At 42.1% G+C, this 22,433-nt stretch overlaps 2 protein-coding genes, 1 long non-coding RNA gene and 1 pseudogene across 14 annotated transcripts; 2 read left to right on the top strand and 2 right to left on the bottom strand.

Annotated features, from left to right (window-relative positions):
- Positions 1-182: 182 nt before the first annotated feature.
- LOC100845076 (ubiquitin-like domain-containing CTD phosphatase) lies at positions 183-4,185 on the bottom strand. The gene is made up of 6 exons (XM_010234332.3): positions 3,789-4,185; positions 1,833-1,977; positions 1,167-1,281; positions 1,027-1,090; positions 759-933; positions 183-666 (listed from the first exon to the last, which is right to left on the bottom strand). The coding sequence occupies exons 1-6, from the start codon at positions 4,118-4,120 to the stop codon at positions 421-423; spliced, it is 1,077 nt and encodes a 358-aa protein (XP_010232634.1). The 5' UTR covers positions 4,121-4,185; the 3' UTR covers positions 183-420.
- A 147-nt stretch (positions 4,186-4,332) lies between these two features.
- On the top strand, positions 4,333-11,100 carry LOC100845385 (annotated as a pseudogene).
- LOC106865966 lies at positions 5,367-11,513 on the bottom strand. 12 transcript variants are annotated; one of them, XR_002963113.1, is made up of 9 exons: positions 11,256-11,511; positions 11,066-11,148; positions 10,383-10,457; positions 9,949-10,292; positions 9,739-9,816; positions 7,069-7,422; positions 6,144-6,753; positions 5,761-6,066; positions 5,367-5,649 (listed from the first exon to the last, which is right to left on the bottom strand). It is a non-coding gene; the product is annotated as an uncharacterized LOC106865966 (long non-coding RNA). The 12 variants fall into 12 exon arrangements; XR_002963119.1 differs by having other exon boundaries at positions 7,248-7,412; positions 9,739-9,855; XR_002963115.1 differs by having other exon boundaries at positions 7,248-7,422; positions 9,739-9,855.
- Positions 11,514-14,793: 3,280 nt separating this feature from the next.
- Positions 14,794-20,896, top strand: LOC100845686 (beta-galactosidase 3). Its single transcript, XM_024460161.1, is given in 18 exon segments — positions 14,794-15,152; positions 15,255-15,350; positions 15,470-15,582; positions 15,720-15,966; positions 16,045-16,188; positions 16,641-16,729; positions 16,895-17,000; positions 17,227-17,314; positions 17,398-17,516; positions 17,744-17,908; positions 18,122-18,306; positions 18,462-18,565; positions 18,805-18,914; positions 19,117-19,224; positions 19,412-19,522; positions 19,598-19,809; positions 19,899-20,235; positions 20,592-20,896. Coding segments are annotated over 18 exon segments (2,628 nt in total). The 5' UTR covers positions 14,794-14,969; the 3' UTR covers positions 20,703-20,896.
- Positions 20,897-22,433: the final 1,537 nt, after the last annotated feature.

Here is a 22,433-nt window from a genome sequence, read left to right on the forward strand (position 1 = left end):
ATCAGACATCACCACCACACACTGGCAGTAGTGAATCCGGCTCAGTCAAGTGCCCCACCGGAGGGTTCAAGGGCATGCTCATGATTCTATCTACCGCCCTAAGAACTGCTGCAAAACACTGCGCAACATGCAAGCTGGATACCACAGTGGTGGCCAACATATATGGACCAAAATCACAGGGCGAAGCTAATATATTTGACATTGAAATTGAAAACGCACACAGCTGAAAGGCTCAGAAACAAGTGCATCTTGGCAAAAAGTGAACTGCAAACCAAGCATGGGTATTTCCGCAGTGTGTTTTAGGTAGACATTAGGGCTGTCTTGGTGATTTCGGTGCGATAGTATGTGTAGTTATTAGCACTTAACAAAAGCAGGTCATCAATAAGTTTCTGCCCCTAGATAACTACACCAAAGAAAACTCTACCTGCGTCTGTGTCTCTTGCCATTTCCTTCTATGAAGGATTGCCAACGGTCATGGTCCAGCTTGCTAAAATCTTCTAGCTCTGCAATGGCAAGCAGGTACTGTGTAAGCTTTATCAGCTCTCGATCACTGGCTCTGTTCCTACTGGCTTGCCTGAATGGTTTGATCACAAGACCATTCTGTGGATTCATGACAAAATTCCTTCTGAGGTCATCAAACATGATTGTGTTGTTTTCATTGTAGTACTGCATATGAAAGAGCCAGGATCAATGATCAGATAATTCAACCAGAAAGGATCACATATTCATTAGTCATACACTAAGCATAGAATGCTTACCTCAGGGAACTTAGTCCAAATTAGACCAAGAGGCTTGCAGTCGAAAGTTCTCTTTTCAGAATGCTTTTCAGATTGCACAGTTATCATCCCCATGTGATCCAGAAGGGCAGTGATTTTGTAGCCAGGGTTGCTAAGAACTCCAAGTTGCTCCATCTTCAACTGCACCCACTTCATACTACATTCAATGGTCAATGGTTATCTACTTATCTTTTCATCCATTTCACATTACGTCCGATTAGTAGATAGTTAAGGATAGCAAAAGGCTTACCTAGTTGCTGACCAGATCATGATATCATACTCTGCATATGCAGCAGTGAGGAATTCGTGAAGAACTGCAAAAGGATTATGCCATGAGACTTCATGACTGCTGACTGAAAAACACAACAGTGCAGATGAAAGTGTCCTTACATGGACGCATGAGCTCCAAAGGATTCTCAGCTGGAGACTTATGGTCAAACAAAGTATAGTCAATGTCTAAGACAAGTAATCTTTTTCCTTCGCGGCACGGATTCAAGAGCTTCACCTACAGGAATAGGCACACAGACATGTGAATCAGACTTGGAGAATCACTTTATACAAGGAGAACCAGGACTGATACAGGACACAAGCACCTTGTCATCACACCTCAAATTCATCTTACGGTTAAGAAAGGCCCAACAGCTTCCTATAATAACCAACGGCATGCATGCACTTCTACACTGGTTGCTTCTGTTGTGGTCCAACAGTAGCAGAAGTAGGTTACATCATAGGAGATACAAACCAGAATTAAGGTGCCAGATTATTGCTCAAAGAAATGTTGCGAGTCTAGGGGTTCAAGTACTGCCACAGAAGCAGGGCACAATCATTGCTATTGATTGTTTATCATGGCAAATCACACAGTAATTCCTAATATCAAATTTCAAAGCACTCCAAGCTGGAACCATGCAGGAAAGTGGACTCATTCCACATATATTGAAGGGAGAGCAAACACCAGAAGCATAACAGAACTAACGGCAAATAAGTAAAAGTGTAGAACCATACAAGTATCAATACAGGAGGCATATGACAAGAAATGAAAGTGGCAAGGAAATATACCTTATACTGTTTTGCACGTCGTATTAATTTTTGCCGGTATACATCTTTATCCTTGATAGCTGTAACTTCATCCTGTAATAATTCATGATCATCGAGTACCTCTGGATCATCTGGTCGATCCACTAATATTTCCTCTTCAACCGTACTGAAATTTAGTGCAAGAAAACTTAACAGATCTATAGATTACTGCAAAGTGAACAGTGGAACCTTAAGTATGGAAGGAAACTACACAGTTCAAAAATTAAAATTCTGGAGTGAAGCATGTTGTTTGAGGTACAATATACCACAAGAGTGATCTGAATGCAAGATCTATTCAGGAACCTAAAATTTGTAATGCAAAGATCAGATTTATTTTCAGACACTACGTAGTTCACAGCCTGAAATTTGTAATACGAAGATCAGATTTATTTTCACACACCACGTAGTTCATAACTATACCACTTCGCTGGTGAAAAACACATGATCCAATCAATGGTTTACTGAAAGCATGCAACAATAGGTTAGTATTAAATAGGCGATGGCTATGGTATATGTCTATATAATGTATACACTTGAATAACACTTTCTCCGCCATCCACTAATCATCCTACAATTGGAACTGGTGTAGAGTGGAATTAAAGGTTTTACAGAAGTAATAATGGGGTCTTTCTATTCACTCACAAGAATGTTATCCTAAAATAGCAATCCACAGTTCCAAACTCCATATGCAAAATGTATCATCTCACTATACACTAAAATAGTCATGAACACATGATCAGCCTATGCCTATGCGAACACAACCAAATTATGTCACTGCAGACTATATATAAGCATTCCACTGGCATGACTTGACGAACTGATCACAGACTTATGCAGCTTAATACGATTCATCGAGCAATGACCAGAAATCTAAATTGTTCGGCAAACGTGAGAAAGCATGACAGGAAGTTCACATTAAAAAACAAACAGAACATTGCAAGAGCTGACCAAACTGAAGTTTTACTATTTGGCGAGTTACCCACGGAGAGGGTCCAAGAGAAAAATGCTTGAGACCAGGCTAAATCACAGGCCCACATTAACCACCCAAAGTCCAAACAAACTTCCTTTGCTCTCACGTCAGAATTCAAATTCAGTTACCATCTCCAAAACATGTGGACTGAATCACTGAAGGCCACATTACTGGTATGCCTACTAACAGGCAACAACCACCAAACGGTATCATAACTCAGAAGCACAGAAGCAGTAAATGTTGACCACACATCTCCAGAATTTAGATTATAACTAGCTGTTCTGATCCAAAAGAAAAATGGCTTAACAAAGTTCATAATGCAACCATCAGTAAAAGTTATCTGACAAGGCCGCAATGGAACAACAACTTCAGATGCTTCAGAGATGGTTTGTGCACTAAATATAGTCCAGTCCAAATGAGAATCTACGATCGCAGCACAACAAAACATAATCAAAACTATAAGAGGTAAAGTTTGAACAGGTAATTTCTCCCTTCTCAGATGAAAATAGCATACTCCTATAATTTCTACCAGCGCTTGTTGATGACGTGCTTCTGCTGTTATTCCCCATCCATTCATCTAAACTGTCAGATAGACAAACATTTCCTGTTTTCTGCATATGACCACACCGGATACCTATTATCCCCAATCAAATACGCCACACCCACTATCCCACATACGAAAACATGCAACCATTTCAATTCACCAATAACACGACGCAAACAGATGAACCAAAAGAGACCAAGCAAGCTAGGGTTTGTTAATTGGTTCAGAGTTCTGCAGCATCAGCGCTCAATCCCCACTAAGCGCACATCTCCCATGGATTCACCAACAGAAACCTAGGCGTCTCCGCAGAGAGTTCCAAACCATCCTCCATTTCTACGCGACTAAACTATTTTCGGCAGACAAGCATCCGAAACAAACAGCCGATGTGACGGGGATGGAGGCACGGTTACGAGGACCCACTTACCCAATCATACTGAACTTGAGGCTGGGCTTGAGGGGGAGGGAGGAGAGGAGGACGGAGTCGTCCTTGAGCATGAGCCTGGGGTAGAGAAGCTTCTGCCGCTTGGGGAGGACGTCGGTAACCTCGCAGATCCGCATCTTCAGCTCCCCGAGCGTGTCGTCCCCCGCCGCCCGCACCGTGTATTCCTTCCCGCTCCACTTCACGACCAGCGTCATCTCCTCCGGTGGCGCCTCCTCCGCCATGGAGGCGATCGCGGTCGGATCCACCGCCGGATCAGAGGACGGGGCCGGGGCGGGAGCCGCCGCCGAGGACGAGGACGAGGACGTCTCCGCCATGAGCTTTGGTGGTATCTGAAACCCTGAAGAATTGGAAGTTTGGGAAGAGCGGAGAAAGGGGAAGGAGTGTGTGAACCTGACAGGCGTAACCGGCCTTGGAAGGCGGAAACTCATCGATCTGTTATTCGGAAGGAAAAAGTAAACCACACTGAAATTGAATGTCAGCTCTACAGGATTAACATGTTATTAACAGATTCACTTTTATTAAATTTCAGTAACATGTTATTATTAGTAACTATACGGAGTATACATTTTGGTTACCCACTTGAAATCCAAGTCAGTTATTTCGGGACGGAGTGAGTATCAAAATCATCGAATTTAACTACTCTGGCGTGATCTCTTGCAGAAACAAGATGACATGTTCATTTTTTTCTCTATCATTAAAAAGTCCCTGGCTGGTAGCTCACCAAGGTAACAGCAAAACACACACAACCTTACAACCGAAAACCTACCACCGTCCCTATGAATATTTGCCGCCGCGACTAGCGGTGAAACGAACGCATGATAATACTACTTGTCACGGGTGCAGCGTGTGTGTATATGCAAGTAGTAGTAATTAAGGAGGAACCAGTGTCCAGACTCCAGAGCCGAGAGAAGATGGCCGACGCCGCGGCGGTGATCACGGTGGTGCTCATGGGCACGTTAATGGCACGCTCACCGTCGGCGGCGGCAGGAAGGGTCTGGGTTGAGGAAGAGGAGGGAGGACAGAACGGGACGGCGAGAAGAGAGGTCACCTACGACGGCAGAGCCCTCATACTGGATGGCACCAAGAGAATGCTCTTCTCCGGAGACATACATTATCCAAGAAGCACACCTGAGGTATGCACCATGCTTTTGCCTGGACTGATGTTTGGTGCTTGTCGTCTTGGACTGGTTCTAATTTCGGCTTAAAGTTGGTCCCATTGTTTAATTTGAGCTCAAGGTGTGAGCTTTAGATGAGAATCACTAGAGGAAAGGTTTCTTGATGCAATAGTTGCGAGCTAAAGTTGTCATCTTGCACTGATTATCTTCCTGCTTGAAGTTGATCTCATCTTTTTAATTTGGAAATGTTGTGTACTTTGTCCTAGACCAAGCATGTGAGCTTTAGATGAGAAACCCCAGGAGGGAGGTGGTTAATCTGTTGTTCATGGTAGAAGAGCTGATAGCTCATGCGAAAACCGTGAGCAGTCTTCGCTTAAAAAAAAATTAGGTTTGCTCCATAATACCCGAAAGAATGACGTGACAATTAGATGCAGAGACTGTGCTATTTTGAACGAAGGCTAGACTATAGCACGCCTCCAACTTACCAGATAAACAGATGGCCAGTATAAGAGTTCCCGTCAGTTATGAATTTAGTGGCTCGGTTAGTAACAGTAAATACATAATTACATACAGGCTATAGCAAGAAATCATATGAAGCAGAAGACTTGATTCATCCGTTCAAACTAATTTATAATACAATTAACAGATGTGGCCAAGACTCGCTGAGAACGCCAGGAATGGTGGCCTGGATGTCATACAAACATACGTCTTCTGGAATGTTCATGAGCCTGTACAGGGCCAGGTCACAAATAAAATAACTTCAATAAAAGAGCATTTTATAACTAAGATACTCAAATTACTTTTTGCTGGATCAGTACAACTTTGAAGGAAGATATGACCTGGTGAAATTCATCAGAGAAGTCCAGGCTCAAGGCCTCTATGTAAGCCTCCGGATTGGTCCCTTCGTCGAGTCGGAATGGAAATACGGGTATGAGATCATGATATGCTGGGAAGAGTTTCATTTCTTTGGTGTCCTGAACATACAAATCTTTACCCAATCCTTTATTCATGCAGAGCCCTGCCATTTTGGTTACGTGGTGTCCCAAACATTACCTTCAGAAGCAATAATGAACCCTTCAAGGTATAACGCTACCAAAGGCAGTACCAGTACCATGTACCCTTGAGGCATAATCTTGTAACTGCAGCTGGATAATTTAGAGTAAAAATATCATTTCTCGTTTCCTTCCATCCTTTGTTCACATGGTAAAATAAACTATCTTACCTTATACTCAGGATAATTTCTCCATCCGTAGTTGTAGTTCGTAAAACACTGCGCTACTTCAGAACAATAGCATAGCAAACTGTCTCACGATGCATTTTAAGCAAGCACAAAAGATATGCCCAGTGATTCTCAGCTCTCACATACAAGTGTAACAAATAGGTGGAAACGACATGTCATCTATTGGGTGAGAATTTGTTGTTGTTTAGTAGGGTTAACTGAACTTTGTGCTCCATTGTGCATTTTAATAGAGTGCGGCTACATGTTTGCGGGTGGATGGAAAAGAATCTATTCGGTGAGAGTAATAATGTACATTTCATATAAAAAACTGCAAAGGCATCTAGAAATTAAAAATATATAGGGACTGTTTTGTTTGAGGAACCAGGGTGGTGAATTGGCCAGGTAATCCTAACTCCCTTGTTTGAGGAACCAGGATGGTGAACTGGCTATGGAACGGAATGGGTCGGGCCATCACCACCTTGTCCTTCATAAGCATAGGGCTTATAATATAAAATGAGGTATTGAGTCATACCACTAAATGAGAGGGATCATCCCATGATAGACCAACCCATAATGGATGACGTGATCACTCAAGCCAAACATCCCATGTCAACTGCACAAACACCAAAAGTGAAGTTATTTCATGCTACACTATCATATTATATTCCTCATTTAAATATTTAGTACTTGCAGATGCATATGCAAAACTTTGTTGCAAAATAGTTAACATGATGAAGGATGCAAAATTATACTATCCACAAGGAGGTCCCATAATCATATCGCAGGTCAGTTAAACTAATTTCAATTGGACAGTACTTGTCCTTCGAGATCTGTATCACATGATTTTTTATGAAACCTTGGAAATTTAATTTGCAGATTGAGAATGAATATAAGCTGGTTGAGGCAGCATTCCATTCAAGGGGACCACCTTATGTTCAGTGGGCAGCAGCAATGGCTGTAAACCTCCAGACAGGTGTTCCATGGATGATGTGCAAGCAGGATGATGCCCCAGATCCAATTGTCAGTGCCCTTTCTTATTCTATCATGCATGATTACAAACTTCCCAATCTAACCAGTATAACACATATTGCGAGGCTAGATTAATACCTGCAATGGCCTCATCTGCGGGGAAACATTTCTTGGGCCGAATTCGCTTAACAAGCCCGCTTTATGGACAGAAAATTGGACATCTCGGTGCGCAACAAACATTCCGCTTTTCTTTCTGAGCATCTTTCACGTCCCAAGTGGTAATGGCCTAACACGCAAGTTTCTCTGCATACAGCTATCCTTTATATGGTCAAGACCCAAGATTCAGATCAGCAGCAGATCTTGCTTTTGCAGTTGCACTTTTTATAGCAAGAAAAAATGGGAGCTTTGTAAATTATTACATGGTACAACCTAAGCAACTCTGGAACTTTAAGAAACTGTCCTAACATCTCCCAGTAATTTTTATTTTTGTGACCTCATATGGTTACGGATTATGATGCAGTACCATGGTGGAACAAACTTTGGGAGGTTTGCATCGTCCTACGTGACAACAAGCTACTATGACGGAGCTCCGCTTGATGAATATGGCAAGTATTTCTTTCCTTTCACGATAGGCATTACATCTTCTAAATGCAACTATTTCAAACTTTTGTTGTATGAAAATATCATAACACGAGCTTAGTCTACCAGGAAGGCAAAATCCATTAGAGCATGTAGCATGTATAGTAAGCAACTCGTGACATCAATAAGAGATCTTGAGAACACTCTACTTTAGAAAAATCATAGTTCACTATTATGTATATTGAACTAATAGGTATACATCGATCCAGGCTTAATTTGGCAATCAACTTGGTCTCATCTCAGAGAATTACATGCTGCGGTAAAGCAATCTGAAGAACCACTACTTTCAGGAGCATATACTAATTATTCATTTGGTCAACAACAAGAGGTGAACTTGTGTGGAGAACAGAACTAGGTATACTTTATTTTCAGTAAAATCCCATTGATCTAAGCGACTAATTTTTGGTGTACTACAGGGGCATGTTTTTGAAACTGAGTCCAATTGCGTGGCTTTCCTAGTAAACTTGGACAAGCATAAAACATCAAACATCCAATTTGGCGGAGCATAATTCCAGCTAGCTCCTAAATCGATAAGTATCCTCTCAGATTGCAGGAGAGTAATATTTGAAACAGCCAAGGTGAGCCAGCTACATTCAAGTCTTCAGTCACTGAAGAACTGAAAGAAGTGCTTTATTCATCAAAAAAATTCTGTTGGCAGATAAATGCACAACATGGTTTAAGAACAGCGCAAGTAGTCCAGACTCTGAATGGTGTTGATAGCTGGAAAATATTCAAAGAACCTATTCCTCTGGCAATAAATAATGCAACACACACTGGAAATCGGCTTTTCGAACATCTCTCAACTACAAAAGATGAAACAGATTATCTTTGGTACATCGCTGGGTAGGATGACTTCAGTTTGATTATATTTTTTAATGTTTCATTGTTACCATCAGTTTCTAATACTTCCTCCTGCCCACACATTAATCATAAAATATGGAAATCATGCAGATATGATTATAGATCAAATGGGTATAGGCAGGCAGTGCTTCATGCGGAGTCACAAGCCCATCTTTTACATGCTTATATCAACAATGATTATGTAGGTAAGGACAAAAGTACTCTCTCAGTGCAGTTGATAGAAGCACGGACAAAATTCTTCCACTATTCCCTACTCCACAGTCACATATTCACTCTGTTTGCTATCTTCTTCTATATGTGATCAGGTACTGTTCATGGGAGTCATGATGGACCAAGAAGTATCATTCTAAAGACACCTATTACACTAAGGGAAGGACCAAACTCCATATCACTGCTAAGCGTCATGGTTGGATCACCAGTAGGACTTCCACTTAATTCTATAGACTATCATATACAAATATAATGCAAATAAATAAATAAATCAAGGCGAGCATGAGTTGCCATCTAACTGTTAGCCATCAGGCAGCAGTGCAGTGCAAAAAATGCATGGGTAGAGCCATGGTGAGTGTTAAATTATACTCCCTCCGTTCCATAATTCTTGTCGAAATATTACATGTATCTAGACGCTTTTCAGGAATAGATACATCCATATTTGGGCAAATTTGAGACAAGAATTATGGAACGAGAGCGAGTACAATGGTAATTATGTTAGTTATTCCCTCCGATCCATATCAGCGACAATTAATATGGATTGTACAGAATAAATGCTCAACCATAATTCTAAGAGACAAAAAACACATAACGAATAGAGATTGCAAAGATAGCTTAACCAAGAAACAAGTTCACTAGAAAATTAATTTTCCTGTTTCTGAACTAAATTCAGTTCACTAAAAGATATATTTTGTGTGTGAACAAAACACATCACCCCATTTGTTTTCTAAACTAAAATCAGTTTACATGAATGCTTGCAATCCTAAACAAACCATTTCATCAGCTATGACTAACAAATATACCCAGAAAACTGAAGGACTATAGATGAGTATTAAACACCTCTTTTATGAAATAAGGTATCTACTATTTGCTATTACTTGAGTTTTTATTTAACAAATAAAAGGACTCTGGGGCTTACATGGAGCGAAGAACCTTTGGAGTTCGTAAAGTGAGCATACAACAGGGACATCGGAAATCACATTCTCTGAACAATGAACTGTGGAAACACCAAGTAAATCCAAGGTCAACGCTCATTCTGAATTGAAAGATCAATCTCAGATGTCCATTTTCAAGCAACTACACTGTGTGCAGGTTGGCTTATCTGGAGAAATGAACAAAATCTACACACCTGAAGGGTCATCTCGTGCTCAATGGACTGCCATTGATAAGCCCATGCCTCTTCCACTTATATGGTACAAGGTACAACGAATGCACATAAGTCTTGAACTCCTGATAGACTTCAATCGCATGTTCAATCCACAGGACGGTAACTGACAGTTGGGACAATTTGTTCATGTTTGCTGCAGACAACATTTGACGCACCATGGGGGAGTGACCCAGTCACTCTGAACCTCAGCAGTATGGGGAAGGGTGAGGTGTGGATCAACGGAGAGAGCATCGGACGGTACTGGGTCTCCTACAAAACCCCTAACGGACAACCATCCCAGTCCTTGTCAGTAGTAGAGATAGTTCCTATTCATAATACAGACTGTTTTGTTGAACCCGTAATGAACCAATAATCAATGTCAAATTTCTTTGTCTTCTTTAAAAGGTACCACATACCACAATACTTTCTGAGACCTGGAGAGAACACCCTCGTCCTCATCGAGGAAATGGGTGGTGACCCGCTACAGATAACTGTAAATACAATGTCAGTTACAAGAGTATATAGTAGTGTGAATGAGTTATCTACTCCGTCACTCTTGTCACGCAAAAAGCACCCAGCAGTACGCCTCCGGTGCCAGCAAGGTAAGCACATCACAGATATTGAGTTTGCGAGCTACGGGAATCCCGTTGAAGGTTGCAGAGGCTCTGGCAGCAGCTGCCTTGGGAGTTGCCATGCAGAAACAACCGAATTTGTCATAAAGGATGTAATTTTTTCTGCCTCTCAAGAAGTTGCTGCTAATATCATAATGCACTATCCTATTGCCACTACAATCCTAATAACCAAGTGTTTGTTTTTGTCAGGCATGCCTTGGCAGAAGGAAGTGCGCTATTCCAGTACGGCCTGCCAAGTTCGGAGGCGACCCGTGAACCGGAATCGAAAAATCCCTTTCAGTTGTGGCAAGCTGTGGATGAGTAAGAGCAAGAGCGGCATTTCTAGGCTCATGCTGTGATTAACCAACATTCTATGTGCACGAATTTGCTGTCACAAGGTACAGTTATTGTACCAAAACACAGGGTATGTACAGATATAACAGTATTCTTTAGCCAGTATACAACTGTTTAGGACAACTTAAGCGTACCAATATCACTGAAGAAATAGAAATTTGTTTGACTCTGCGAGAGAAGGCAAGCCTATCCCTTCTCATCTAATCGCGTTCATCCCCTGGAAAGGATGAATTCGAAGGAATTAGAAGAGAGTAACCCAGCTTCACCGCGGCATCGGATTGTAGTTTGCCTAATTTGCGAATGTCGGGTGGTGGCAGTACGTACCCGCGTGTAGCCTCCTTGCCCGTCCGGTTGTGAATGGTGAATGGCGACGGCGATCAACGAGGCGGTTGGAAATCTATACATCGCTACCCGGGCAGGCCTCCGCGCCCGCCGCCGCCGTCGGATGCGACGCGATGTTTGGCTATCAGGCCGCCCCCCTCCGACGCACAGTCAGCCGATGACCCGGACGGCGGCCCTGGTCTAGAGTCTAGGCCCGCCCAGGTCCGCCCGTGGAATGGCTGCTTTCTCTCTAGGCCTGATTGGAAGGATTTTAAAAACACTTGGCCCAAATCTAGCCTGAAGAGAAGAAGAGAAATGCATTTTGGTAGAGATAAGTCGATTTTACAAATCATGAACTAACCAAAATTTAATACCGGTCATAGCACAACCTCACTTTTAATACCGTCTAAATTACTCGTGACGAAAATGGTTTTCAACGAGTAAAGTACCTTAAAATTATAGACCAAGTCCGAAATAAACCAATAAACCCTAAATAATCAATTCCTGAAATCAGCACCGTATCCTTGTTGACCCAGTTTAGTCTCGACCTTCAAGAACCAAATCCTGTTTGAGAGAGCGGAACTACCGACAAGATAGACAAATCTCGATATTTTTATCCAAAAATCCATTGAACTAGAAGATAACTTAGATTGTGATAATTTTAGCAAAAAAATATTAGGAGAAAAATAGATGTCTTCATTTTCTTCAATGCCACACACGCGCAGGTGTCCATACAGCTGTGCGCATGCGCCGGGTGTTTGTGTCATTTCACGGTTAAAAGCAGAAAAGTGTAAATCGATCAAGGTGTCCAATTAAACGAAGCAAATTATCAAAGACATGCTATTATTGTGATAATTTGTTAGCTAAGTTACTCAACAAATTACAAATCGGGAATTATATTGAACGAACGTTCGCTGGGAGGTCTCCTCGCGCGACGTGCTTCTTTCGGCGATTTTCTCGCGCGACGACCCTGCCGATGCAGCGAATACGGTCCGTGCTTGCATGGCCGCGCGACATACGTGCTCCAGCGCAGCTAGCTGCTGCTTGCACGCACGCATACATGCACCTTTTTGTTTCTAGGCATCATTAAAAGTGAAAAAAGACTGCTAGCTGCACAAAATAATATACCGAGTTGATTTCTGAAAATTAAAATGGTTTGTCGCTCAAATCATCGCTCCATCCGCAGTCTCTTTTCACCGTTGAAATTGTTTCGATAAGAGATTCAAATCTAATCTCATTAGGATATGTTTTGACAAAAAGAAATTAGACATTTTTGTTACCATGCGATAATGCATACTCCCTCCATCCCAAATTAACTAACGTGGATTTGTATAAGAATCCACGTCAGTTAATTAGGGACGGAGGGAGTATAAGGCACCATACTACTTTAAAAAATGTCACCACGTGATGACTTAGTGCTAACATAGTGGTCACTTCATATATTATAATATGGTAATTTCCACACATAAAGCATATCATCCTATTTTGTATGGAGTTACTCCGTGGTAGTGTTTGTTAATATTGGGGATGGCAACTTGATATATTATCAGGTGGCAACTTCGTATATATTGGGATACTAACTTTACTGCACAAATCGCCATCCTATTTTGTACAGAGTTACCCCGTGGTATTTGTCAATATCGGGGATGGCAACTTGATATATTATCAGGTGGCAACTTCGTATACATTGGGATGCTAACTTTACTACACAAATCACCATCATATTTGTACAGAGTTACCCCGTGGTATTTGTTAATATCGGAGATGGCAACTTGATATATATATTATCGGGTGGCAATTTCGTATATATTGGGATGCTAACTTTACTGCACAAATCACCATCATATTTGTACAGAGTTACCCCGTGGTATTTGTTAACATCGGGGATGACAACATGATATATAATCGGACGGCAACTTCATATATATTGGGATACTAACTTTATTCCATAAGTCACCATTCTATTTTGTATGAAGTTACCCCGTGGTATTTCTTAATATCAAGGATGGAAACTTAATATATTATCGGGCGGCAACTTCATATATATTGGGATGCTATCTATCACCATCTTATTTTGTATGGAGTTATCCTATGGTATTTGTTAATATCAGAGATGGCACCTTGATATATTATCGAGCGGCAATTTCATATATATGAGATGCTAACATTACTGCACAAATCACCTTGTATAGAGTTATCGCGGTATTTGTTAATACCAAGGATGGCGACTTGATAAATTATCAGGTGACGATTTCATATATATTGGGATGCTAACTTTATTGCACAAACTAACATCCCATGTTGTATGCCGTATGTAGTTAACTTACGCCCCGTGATAACTTGTTATGAGAAGAGTGACAACTTGATATATTAATGGGTGGTAATTTGAAGACAAAATTATTTTTTATCGAAACACATCCATATGATATCTAGTGTTGAAGATTTTGTCGAGACGAAACTAACTACGAAGATGGATTCTAAATCGGATATACGGTTGAAGAGTTATACCATTTTGAAATTTCAAATTTAAAAAACATGCGCATGTATTACTCCGTACATGGCTACATGCTATCATCGATCGTACATGCGCTGCCTGCATGCCTGCCCTCCGAGCCGTCCGCGCGCTGGAGCCAGCCGCGCTATTCGTGTCCATTACAAATTTTAAACGTAATGTCAGCAATCCCATTCTCTCCAAAGGTGTTTGATCCGAAGGTTGAGATAAGACGGGATTAATAAAGACAAGATGTTGATTTAAAGGATTATAAAATTTCAGAATTGGTCCAGTAGGCCAAGGTTTTAATATGTACTTTACTCATTTGACATACGTGATAGGTTTGGGCTAAAATAGGTTTTAGTGTCTTTGCCCCACCTATTATTGATAATACAGCTTTTACTACATCCAATACAACAATTGAATTTAATTTGGTTTAACGCCACGTCACCTGTGTCATTCGATTCCTAGTTATAAATGGGCCGTGTCCATTTCCGTTACCTTTTCATATTACTGCGTCTTCTTCATGCCACGTTTCCTCTCTCGAAGAGTCAAACGACGAGTATTCTCTGAATTAAGTCTTGTGAGGCTGACAAGTGGGTCAACCAACCGTGGGATCCACGTTTCAGCCTCACACAGGTGACTTAGGAAAATCCACACCGAGAATCAAAGTCTTGAAACGGGACGGAGTCTACCGCCGAAGCAGTGGGTCCCTGGCAGGCCGGCAGGGCATGGTCGTTGGACTGCTCGCTGCTCTTCCGACCGGAGTCACATGCGCCGCGACGCCGACTCGCTCGGTCGCTCCCCGGTTCCCGGTTCCTCCCACCCCCACGCGTCTCTGAAGTCCTCTCGCATCCTCTGCGCACGCCAAACCGAAGCACCAGCTCTGGGCTGTGGCCGACCGGGGCCAAGGGTCCGGAGGAATGTGAAAGCGAAACTGGGCAGCTGCCCTGCCACGGCACACCGCCAAGAGAGGGAGAGGTGCCGCAGTCAATCCGTCGTCGAGGCGAAACACCAGCAATTCAAACACCAGTCTCCGTGCAATAATTTCCGAGCAGATCGCTCTCGTCCTCCCTCCCCGCCCCAACGCCACGGCGCGGCGTCTCACGCTCTCTCGGGTCTCTCCCCCCTTTAACCCTGACGCACTGCCACTCGCTATTTATACCACTACCACCACCGCCGGACCGTACACACAAGGCCACCACCTCGACGGCTCGACTGCAGCCATGGCCGCCGCCCCCGTTCGGTTCCTTCCGTTGCTGCTGCCGCTGCTGCTTCCGTTGCTCCTCCTCCTCGTCGCCGCCGCCGCCGACTCCGGTGTGACGTACGACGGCCGCTCCCTCATCATCTCCGGCCGCCGCCGCCTCCTCATCTCCACATCCATCCACTACCCGCGCAGCGTCCCCGCGGTACGCCCCTGCGCTCCTCACCCAGCACTTGCATTAACATTACATTAGTAGGAGAAGACAGTACTAATAACCTTTGCTCGTTGCGCCTGCGCGTGCTCGCAGATGTGGCCCAAGCTGGTGGCCGAAGCCAAGGACGGCGGCGCCGACTGCATCGAGACCTACGTGTTCTGGAACGGCCACGAGACCGCCCCCGGCGAGGTCCGTCCGCCCGCCTGCCGCGCGCGCGTCGCTTCAAATTTTTGTCCCGCATTTTTAGTCTGTTCGTCACAGACTGTGGGGGGTTTTCATGTTTGCGATTGGTGAATGGGTTGTTGCAGTACTACTTCGAGGACCGGTTCGATCTGGTGCGGTTCGCCAAGGTCGTCAAGGACGCCGGGCTCTACTTGATGCTGCGCATCGGGCCCTTCGTTGCCGCCGAGTGGAACTTCGGGTCCGCAGTCCCCTTCCTCTCGTTTACGGTTGTGGTTTTACGGTTACGAACTTACGATAGGTTGTGGTTAGTACGTAATTGTCGTGGTTTCATTCCTGTGCCGTATGGGTTTGTTTGTTTGTGTTTGGGGTTTTCAGGGGCGTGCCGGTGTGGCTGCATTACATTCCTGGGGCAGTATTCCGGACGAACAACGAGCCGTTCAAGGTGAGGGTGGCTATGAATTCTGTCTGGCGTTTTGCGGCAAGCTTGCCTGTTTGCCTGATAATCCGGAACATATTTTTTCTGATGTAGTCTCATATGAAGAGCTTCACGACGAAAATTGTGGACATGATGAAGAGAGAGCGGTTTTTTGCTTCCCAGGGTGGGCACATCATCCTAGCTCAGGTCAACTTTAAGATCGATGTTCCTCACAATGACAGGTAACAGGTTTAGATTATCTGGAGCTTAATTGTTGCATGGCAGATTGAAAATGAGTATGGAGATACTGAACAAGCTTATGGGGCTGACGGAAAGGCATATGCAATGTGGGCTGCTAGTATGGCTCTGGCTCAGAACACCGGCGTCCCTTGGATCATGTGCCAGCAGTATGATGCTCCTGAACATGTGGTCAGTACTCCAATTCCCTCTGTTTTAGGAAATGGATGGCATCATCAAACATACTACCACTCAAATTGCCACGTTTGTCATCAATTTTTTGATAGAGTTAGTGACTGAGACAACTGCAATAATTTCTTTGCTAACATTGTGTTTGATGAATGATGGCTTGCTCCTGAAATTGTGTGTTCAAATTGAGAGCCACTACGATAGGGGAAAACAAGACTAAAGGACAGAAAATTGGTAGTTGCAACTTTGCCATTAAGGACTCCAAAGTATAGAAATGTTGCTGCTCCCAGGACTATACATGCACACTTCACAAATATTCATGGTTCTTGGCATATATACATGCATGCACTTTGTAGTTGATAGTCGATACATACGAATCTGCAGTAGAGTTTTTAGCAGATGGAGTAAAGATCTTTTTTGGCTGATCTATTCATCGATGATATTGGCATTTGCAGATAAACACATGTAATTCATTCTATTGTGACCAATTCAAGACAAATTCACCAACCAAGCCAAAAATTTGGACAGAGAATTGGCCTGGATGGTAATTGTACCTGTCACGCTTCCATTCGCAACCGATTACAATTTATAGTTACTTCTATTATTGTTGCACAATATGGACGAAATGTTGTCCATCATTTTTCTCTCCATTATTATCAAATTGAAAGGAAATAATCTCTTGCTTCTTTTTATTTCCATTTTTGTTTAGGTTCCAGACTTTTGGTGAAAGTAACCCCCACAGACCCCCTGAGGATGTTGCATTTTCTGTTGCACGTTTTTTTCAGAAAGGTGGCAGCGTTCAGAATTACTATGTGGTATTGCCTTGCGCACAGTTCATATTCTGACTTGATTCTCAAACAAATAAATCATATTCTAACTTTACAAAGGGTCACGCGTCTCATATTCTGACCTGACAAAGATACACTGTTGTTTATCTGCTGTTAATTACAGTCAATTATCTGAGACCATATTATGTCAGTAGTGTAACTGATGATAATTTCATCCTACTAATTTGACCAAGTCTTCGTTATGTTCTTGAAGTACCATGGTGGAACAAACTTTGGTCGCACTACTGGAGGGCCATTTATTACTACTAGCTATGACTATGATGCACCGATTGATGAATATGGTCAGGCTCTATTGCACTTATAGATCCACCAATAATCTTTTGCTTAGATCCATTTTAAAATTGTTAATTGATCCGAATTTCAGGCCTTACGAGGCTTCCAAAATGGGCACATCTGAGGGACCTCCACAAATCAATAAAATTGTGCGAACATAGCCTGCTCTATGGCAACTTAACGTCACTTTCTCTTGGGACTAAACAAGAGGTAAGCTTTATGGTCTTCCATTGGGTGGTTATAATTTATAAGCCTGGGCTCTTTTCTTCTAGAAATAAGTAAAACCCATCTCTGTTGTAAATAGCACCTTATGCTTACATGATACATGCTGCTTTATAGGTCACTGTAAATCAACCTCAACCTGTGTGTTCCTGCACACCACCATTGCCCTTTTTCATATTCCACTGGAAATTAATAGTTTAAACTTTTCTTTGCAGGCTGATGTTTACACTGATCACTCAGGAGGATGTGTTGCATTCCTAGCTAACATTGACCCAGAAAATGACACAGTTGTCACTTTCAGGAGCAGACAATATGATCTTCCAGCTTGGTCAGTCAGCATCCTACCTGATTGCAAGAATGCGGTTTTCAACACTGCAAAGGTATTCAATTTTCTTATTAATAGTTCCCAATCAAAGAAACACATTACGCCTTGTCATTGAAATGGATAACATCCTTCTCAGAAAATGACAGAATAAATAGCAGTTGAATACCTTTATCATTGAGAAGTTGACACACAAAAAAGATGTTATTCAATATATGGCACACAACTTCTTTTACTTATAAGTTTGATTCTGATGGTTGATCATCTTTAGGTTCAATCCCAAACTTTGATGGTGGACATGGTTCCAGAAACTCTGCAATCAACGAAACCTGATCGGTGGAGCATTTTCAGAGAGAAAACTGGGATTTGGGATAAAAATGACTTCATAAGAAATGGATTTGTAGACCATATTAATACAACAAAAGACTCTACGGACTACCTGTGGCATACAACAAGGTTGGTGTACTACGGGCTGTTTCATATATGCTTATTGAATAAATTGATCAACCAAAGAGAGGTTTTAGTCTTATGTTCTAAATATATTTTGCCCTGCAGCATTCTGTGCACTTCTAGTTCTGTACGTGACCCCTTTTTTTTAATGAAATTTGCAGCTTTAATGTAGACAGAAGTTACCCCACAAATGGGAACCGTGAACTTCTTAGTATTGACTCCAAAGGCCATGCTGTTCACGCTTTCCTGAATAATGAGCTTATAGGTCTGGTTTGTAATGTTTTCTTTACGCTAAGAAACCATAGAAAGTAACTAATGTATTCTAGTAGACGTTTGCTGGGATGTTTCTTCAGTCTAATTCAGCCTATATGGATCTTCTCAGTATCAACTTAAGTAGAGTGCTTGTTTACGCTAGCATCAGTTTGACATCTTTTTCAAAGGGTTGCTGAATCGTACATCATCAGCACCAGCCATCACACTTGCCTTATCAAGATATCTTCTCAGGTAGTGCATATGGTAATGGCTCAAAATCAAGTTTCAATGTGCATATGCCCATCAAGTTGAAGCCTGGGAAGAATGAAATTGCACTACTGAGTATGACTGTTGGATTGCAAGTAAGTGTCTACCTGTAGAAATTATTAGAGATTAACATTGCATTATATATATGATGTTCTTTACATGCCCATGCTATTCTATGTACATGTATGTTATCTGCAATTCTAGATACTTTTGAGAAAGAATTTCCCCTCTGTTAGGTCACTGTAATTTTAAACTGCTTATGTGCTTATCTTATTGGAACTTTCTGCACTTCCTAAGAACGCAGGACCTCATTACGAATGGGTAGGGGCGGGCCTTACAAGTGTAAACATCTCTGGGATGAAAAATGGATCCATAGACTTGTCTTCAAATAATTGGGCATACAAGGTACTGTTGTCAAGATTATTCATGGTGTTCAGCCAAATTTCTATTGAGAACTCAATATAAGTACATGATGGAAATGCAGTACTTCCCTGTTTCTGTAGCCACCTATATGTTTCGATGCTCTTAATTTTTATGTCCAGAATTTCAGATAATCGAAGTTGACTGTGTTTCCTTATGTATCTGTTGGTAGATTGGGTTGGAAGGTGAACATTATGGTTTGTTCAAGCCTGATCAGGGGAATAACCAAAGGTGGAGTCCACAGTCTGAGCCACCAAAAGGTCAACCTTTGACTTGGTACAAGGTAACTTTGTATGATCTTTATTTCTAATTAATTCTTCACACCCTATTTACATGCACTAATCCAACATAATTCTAGGTAAATGTTGATGTTCCACAAGGAGATGACCCAGTTGGGATAGACATGCAGTCCATGGGGAAAGGCCTGGCTTGGTTGAATGGAAATGCCATAGGGAGGTATTGGCCTAGGACTAGTTCTAGTGATGACAGGTGCACTCCCAGTTGTAACTACAGAGGACCATTTAATCCAAGCAAGTGCAGGACTGGATGTGGAAAGCCAACTCAAAGATGGTAATGCAACGGTGTTTGGTACAGTTCAAAAAATTATGTCATGTCATTATTCTCTTGTATTTCACTTTTCTGTTTTGCTTTTGGTCAAGGTACCATGTCCCAAGGTCATGGTTTCACCCATCAGGGAACACCCTTGTGGTTTTTGAGGAGCAGGGTGGGGATCCCACGAAGATTACGTTCTCGAGAAGAGTTGCAACAAAGGTTTGCTCCTTTGTGTCAGAGAACTATCCTTCCATAGACTTGGAGTCCTGGGATAAAAGTATCTCAGATGATGGCAAAGACACAGCAAAAGTACAGTTGTCTTGCCCCAAGGGCAAAAATATTTCTTCAGTTAAGTTTGCAAGCTTCGGAGACCCCAGTGGAACTTGCAGATCCTACCAACAAGGAAGATGCCACCATCCGAGCTCTCTATCTGTTGTTGAGAAGGTAATGTTTGCAGTTTCTTGATGTGAAATCGTACATAATTCAAATCTCAGAACTCGAGAAATGAGACCATCAAATCTGACTTTTTATAGGAGTTTTTGATGCATGTGGATTTGGATCAGTGCACATGATTTAATCTTGGAATGCGATGACTGTCAGTTCTGACTTTGCAGACTGCAGTGATGGTGCAACTGGAATTAGATTAGACATCCAGGATGTTTTAACTTTCCATTCTGAAGCTATCATCCGTTCCATATGCGCTGTCTCATAACTATTTCTAGATTATAGACTAGAGATCTAGATTTAATTGACCATACCGAATATTGTATATTTCTTAAACAGTCCTTTATTCTTTGCAGGCCTGTCTGAACATCAATAGCTGTACAGTTTCACTGTCAGATGAAGGATTCGGAAAAGATTTATGCCCTGGGGTCGCCAAAACACTCGCCATTGAAGCAGACTGTTCTTAGGGAGGTTGACTGCATTAAGAGTTCCAAAACTAGATGTTTGCTCATCAGAAAAACAAAATCGAAATTCTGTTGCCTCTGTTGCATAAACTTGCATCAACATACTTCAACAACCTGGAAGTGAAAGTTTACCACCTTGTAGTTTCAGATTTGTTGCAAGCATGATATTGGCCTTCGTTTCATTGAATTTTCTTGGTGGTCGTTGCCTCGTTGTTCCAGTACTAGTTCCAGGTGACAATTCAGGATACTGACCGTACTCTGATGTACATCTGAACAGGGCCTGCATCTGGATTCTGGGCAAGTAAATGCATTGCATCTCAATGTGCTATCAGTTCTAACCACAAACAAACTACCACGAAGCATGGAAATCTGGTGCACATATCACACGCTGAACAATGAATCGTGAGCGTTCTAGATTAACTCCTAGGATCAGAGCGCTGGACTGCTGATTTAGTGAAAGGAATCTCTGGTTTAATTAAGACTAAGTCCTCTTTTTAGATAGTGAGTTTAAGGCCAATTCTGCAAATTTCAGTTCACACGTTACATTCCTCCTTTCATCGAGTTGCTGTTCGCCTGTTGTCTTTGGTGTGGTTCATTTGACTCGTTGACAGTAGATCACGATCACAGGTAGGCGACATCTCAGCTAACAGAATCATCCCTCCCAACTCTCGCCTGTAGCATGGGCTACATACTTGTGTTCGTACATGGGCGTTCCTCTGACACGTATTCTGTGTATATGTGATTTATCTCTAAAGCATCTGATGAAAACTTTTGGATTCTTCCTCAACTGATAGAGAAACATCCTTTGTAAATTTTAGATTCTCTTTCAGTGAAGTTTACTGGGTTGGAAGAACCAAAATTTCTGCCAAAGCATCTGGGTTGTTGCAGAAGATTGTCTGCATTTAGAGATTTGTCAAGCAAGCCTTGAAGTGTAGTATATCTGAAGACTAGCCAATAACTCATTGTGGCTAAGATCATCCAGGCTGTTCAACTGCCATCCTTTTCTTAATCCCAAGCATGGACAAGTATTATGAAATAACATCATATTCATACCAAGTGTCTTGTAGACTATGACTAGCCTACATTTGAACATCGAGCCTTTTTTGTGCTTTCAGTGGCCATAGGAGACAATACAGCCCAAGCGTGTTGTGTGTGTGTGTGTTCTATCAGTGCTCAGTGGCCACTTTTGGATGATTCTGCATACATATACATGCAGTGACCAGAACATGACTTTCTCATCTGAAGACTGGTGTAAGAAAAGATAAGGCTCCCCCTTGCAATAAGAAAATAATACTTTCAGCAGCCTCAACCTATCAGGCATATCTTTTGTTTAAGATTTCTTTGCTAAAAGCTTCAATCAACCGTTCCTGTTGCCATCCGGACATATCAGGGCTTTTTCTTTTCTTTCAGAAAGCTCTCCTGATGGAGTATTTGCAATCGTGTTGCAGTGTATAGGGGTTCGACTCAATAAAAGTTCTCATTGTCGAAAAAAACGTACTGGGGTTCAACATAATTTGGAGGATCTAGGCAGAACGGCAGCTAGATATTTTGCCCACCTGCCGACACTACAGTGAGAAAAATCTTGATTTATGACGCATGTCGTGTACTGATGTTGCATCAGGTCGTCGCTCACCGGTTCCAACAAAGACGTGAGGGAAAAAACAAATCCAGAAAACGAATGAAAGCGACTCAAATATCAGCTGCACCGTTCAGTTGCCATGGAGCTGATGGATA

Source organism: Brachypodium distachyon, chromosome 2 (assembly GCF_000005505.3).
Source record: "Brachypodium distachyon strain Bd21 chromosome 2, Brachypodium_distachyon_v3.0, whole genome shotgun sequence".
NCBI lineage: Eukaryota > Viridiplantae > Streptophyta > Magnoliopsida > Poales > Poaceae > Brachypodium > Brachypodium distachyon.

What these genes read in the sequence shown, in the direction of transcription:
- LOC100845076 (XM_010234332.3), bottom strand. Translation starts at nt 4,120, where the DNA reads ATGGCGGAGACGTCCTCGTCCTCGTCCTCGGCGGCGGCTCCCGCCCCG. An exon ending in CTCAAGTTCAGTATGATTGG is followed by an intron (nt 1,978 to 3,788) that starts GTAAGTGGGTCC and finishes ACTAAATTTCAG; the next exon opens with TACGGTTGAAGAGGAAATAT. An exon ending in TTTGGAGCTCATGCGTCCAT is followed by an intron (nt 1,091 to 1,166) that starts GTAAGGACACTT and finishes ATCCTTTTGCAG; the next exon opens with TTCTTCACGAATTCCTCACT.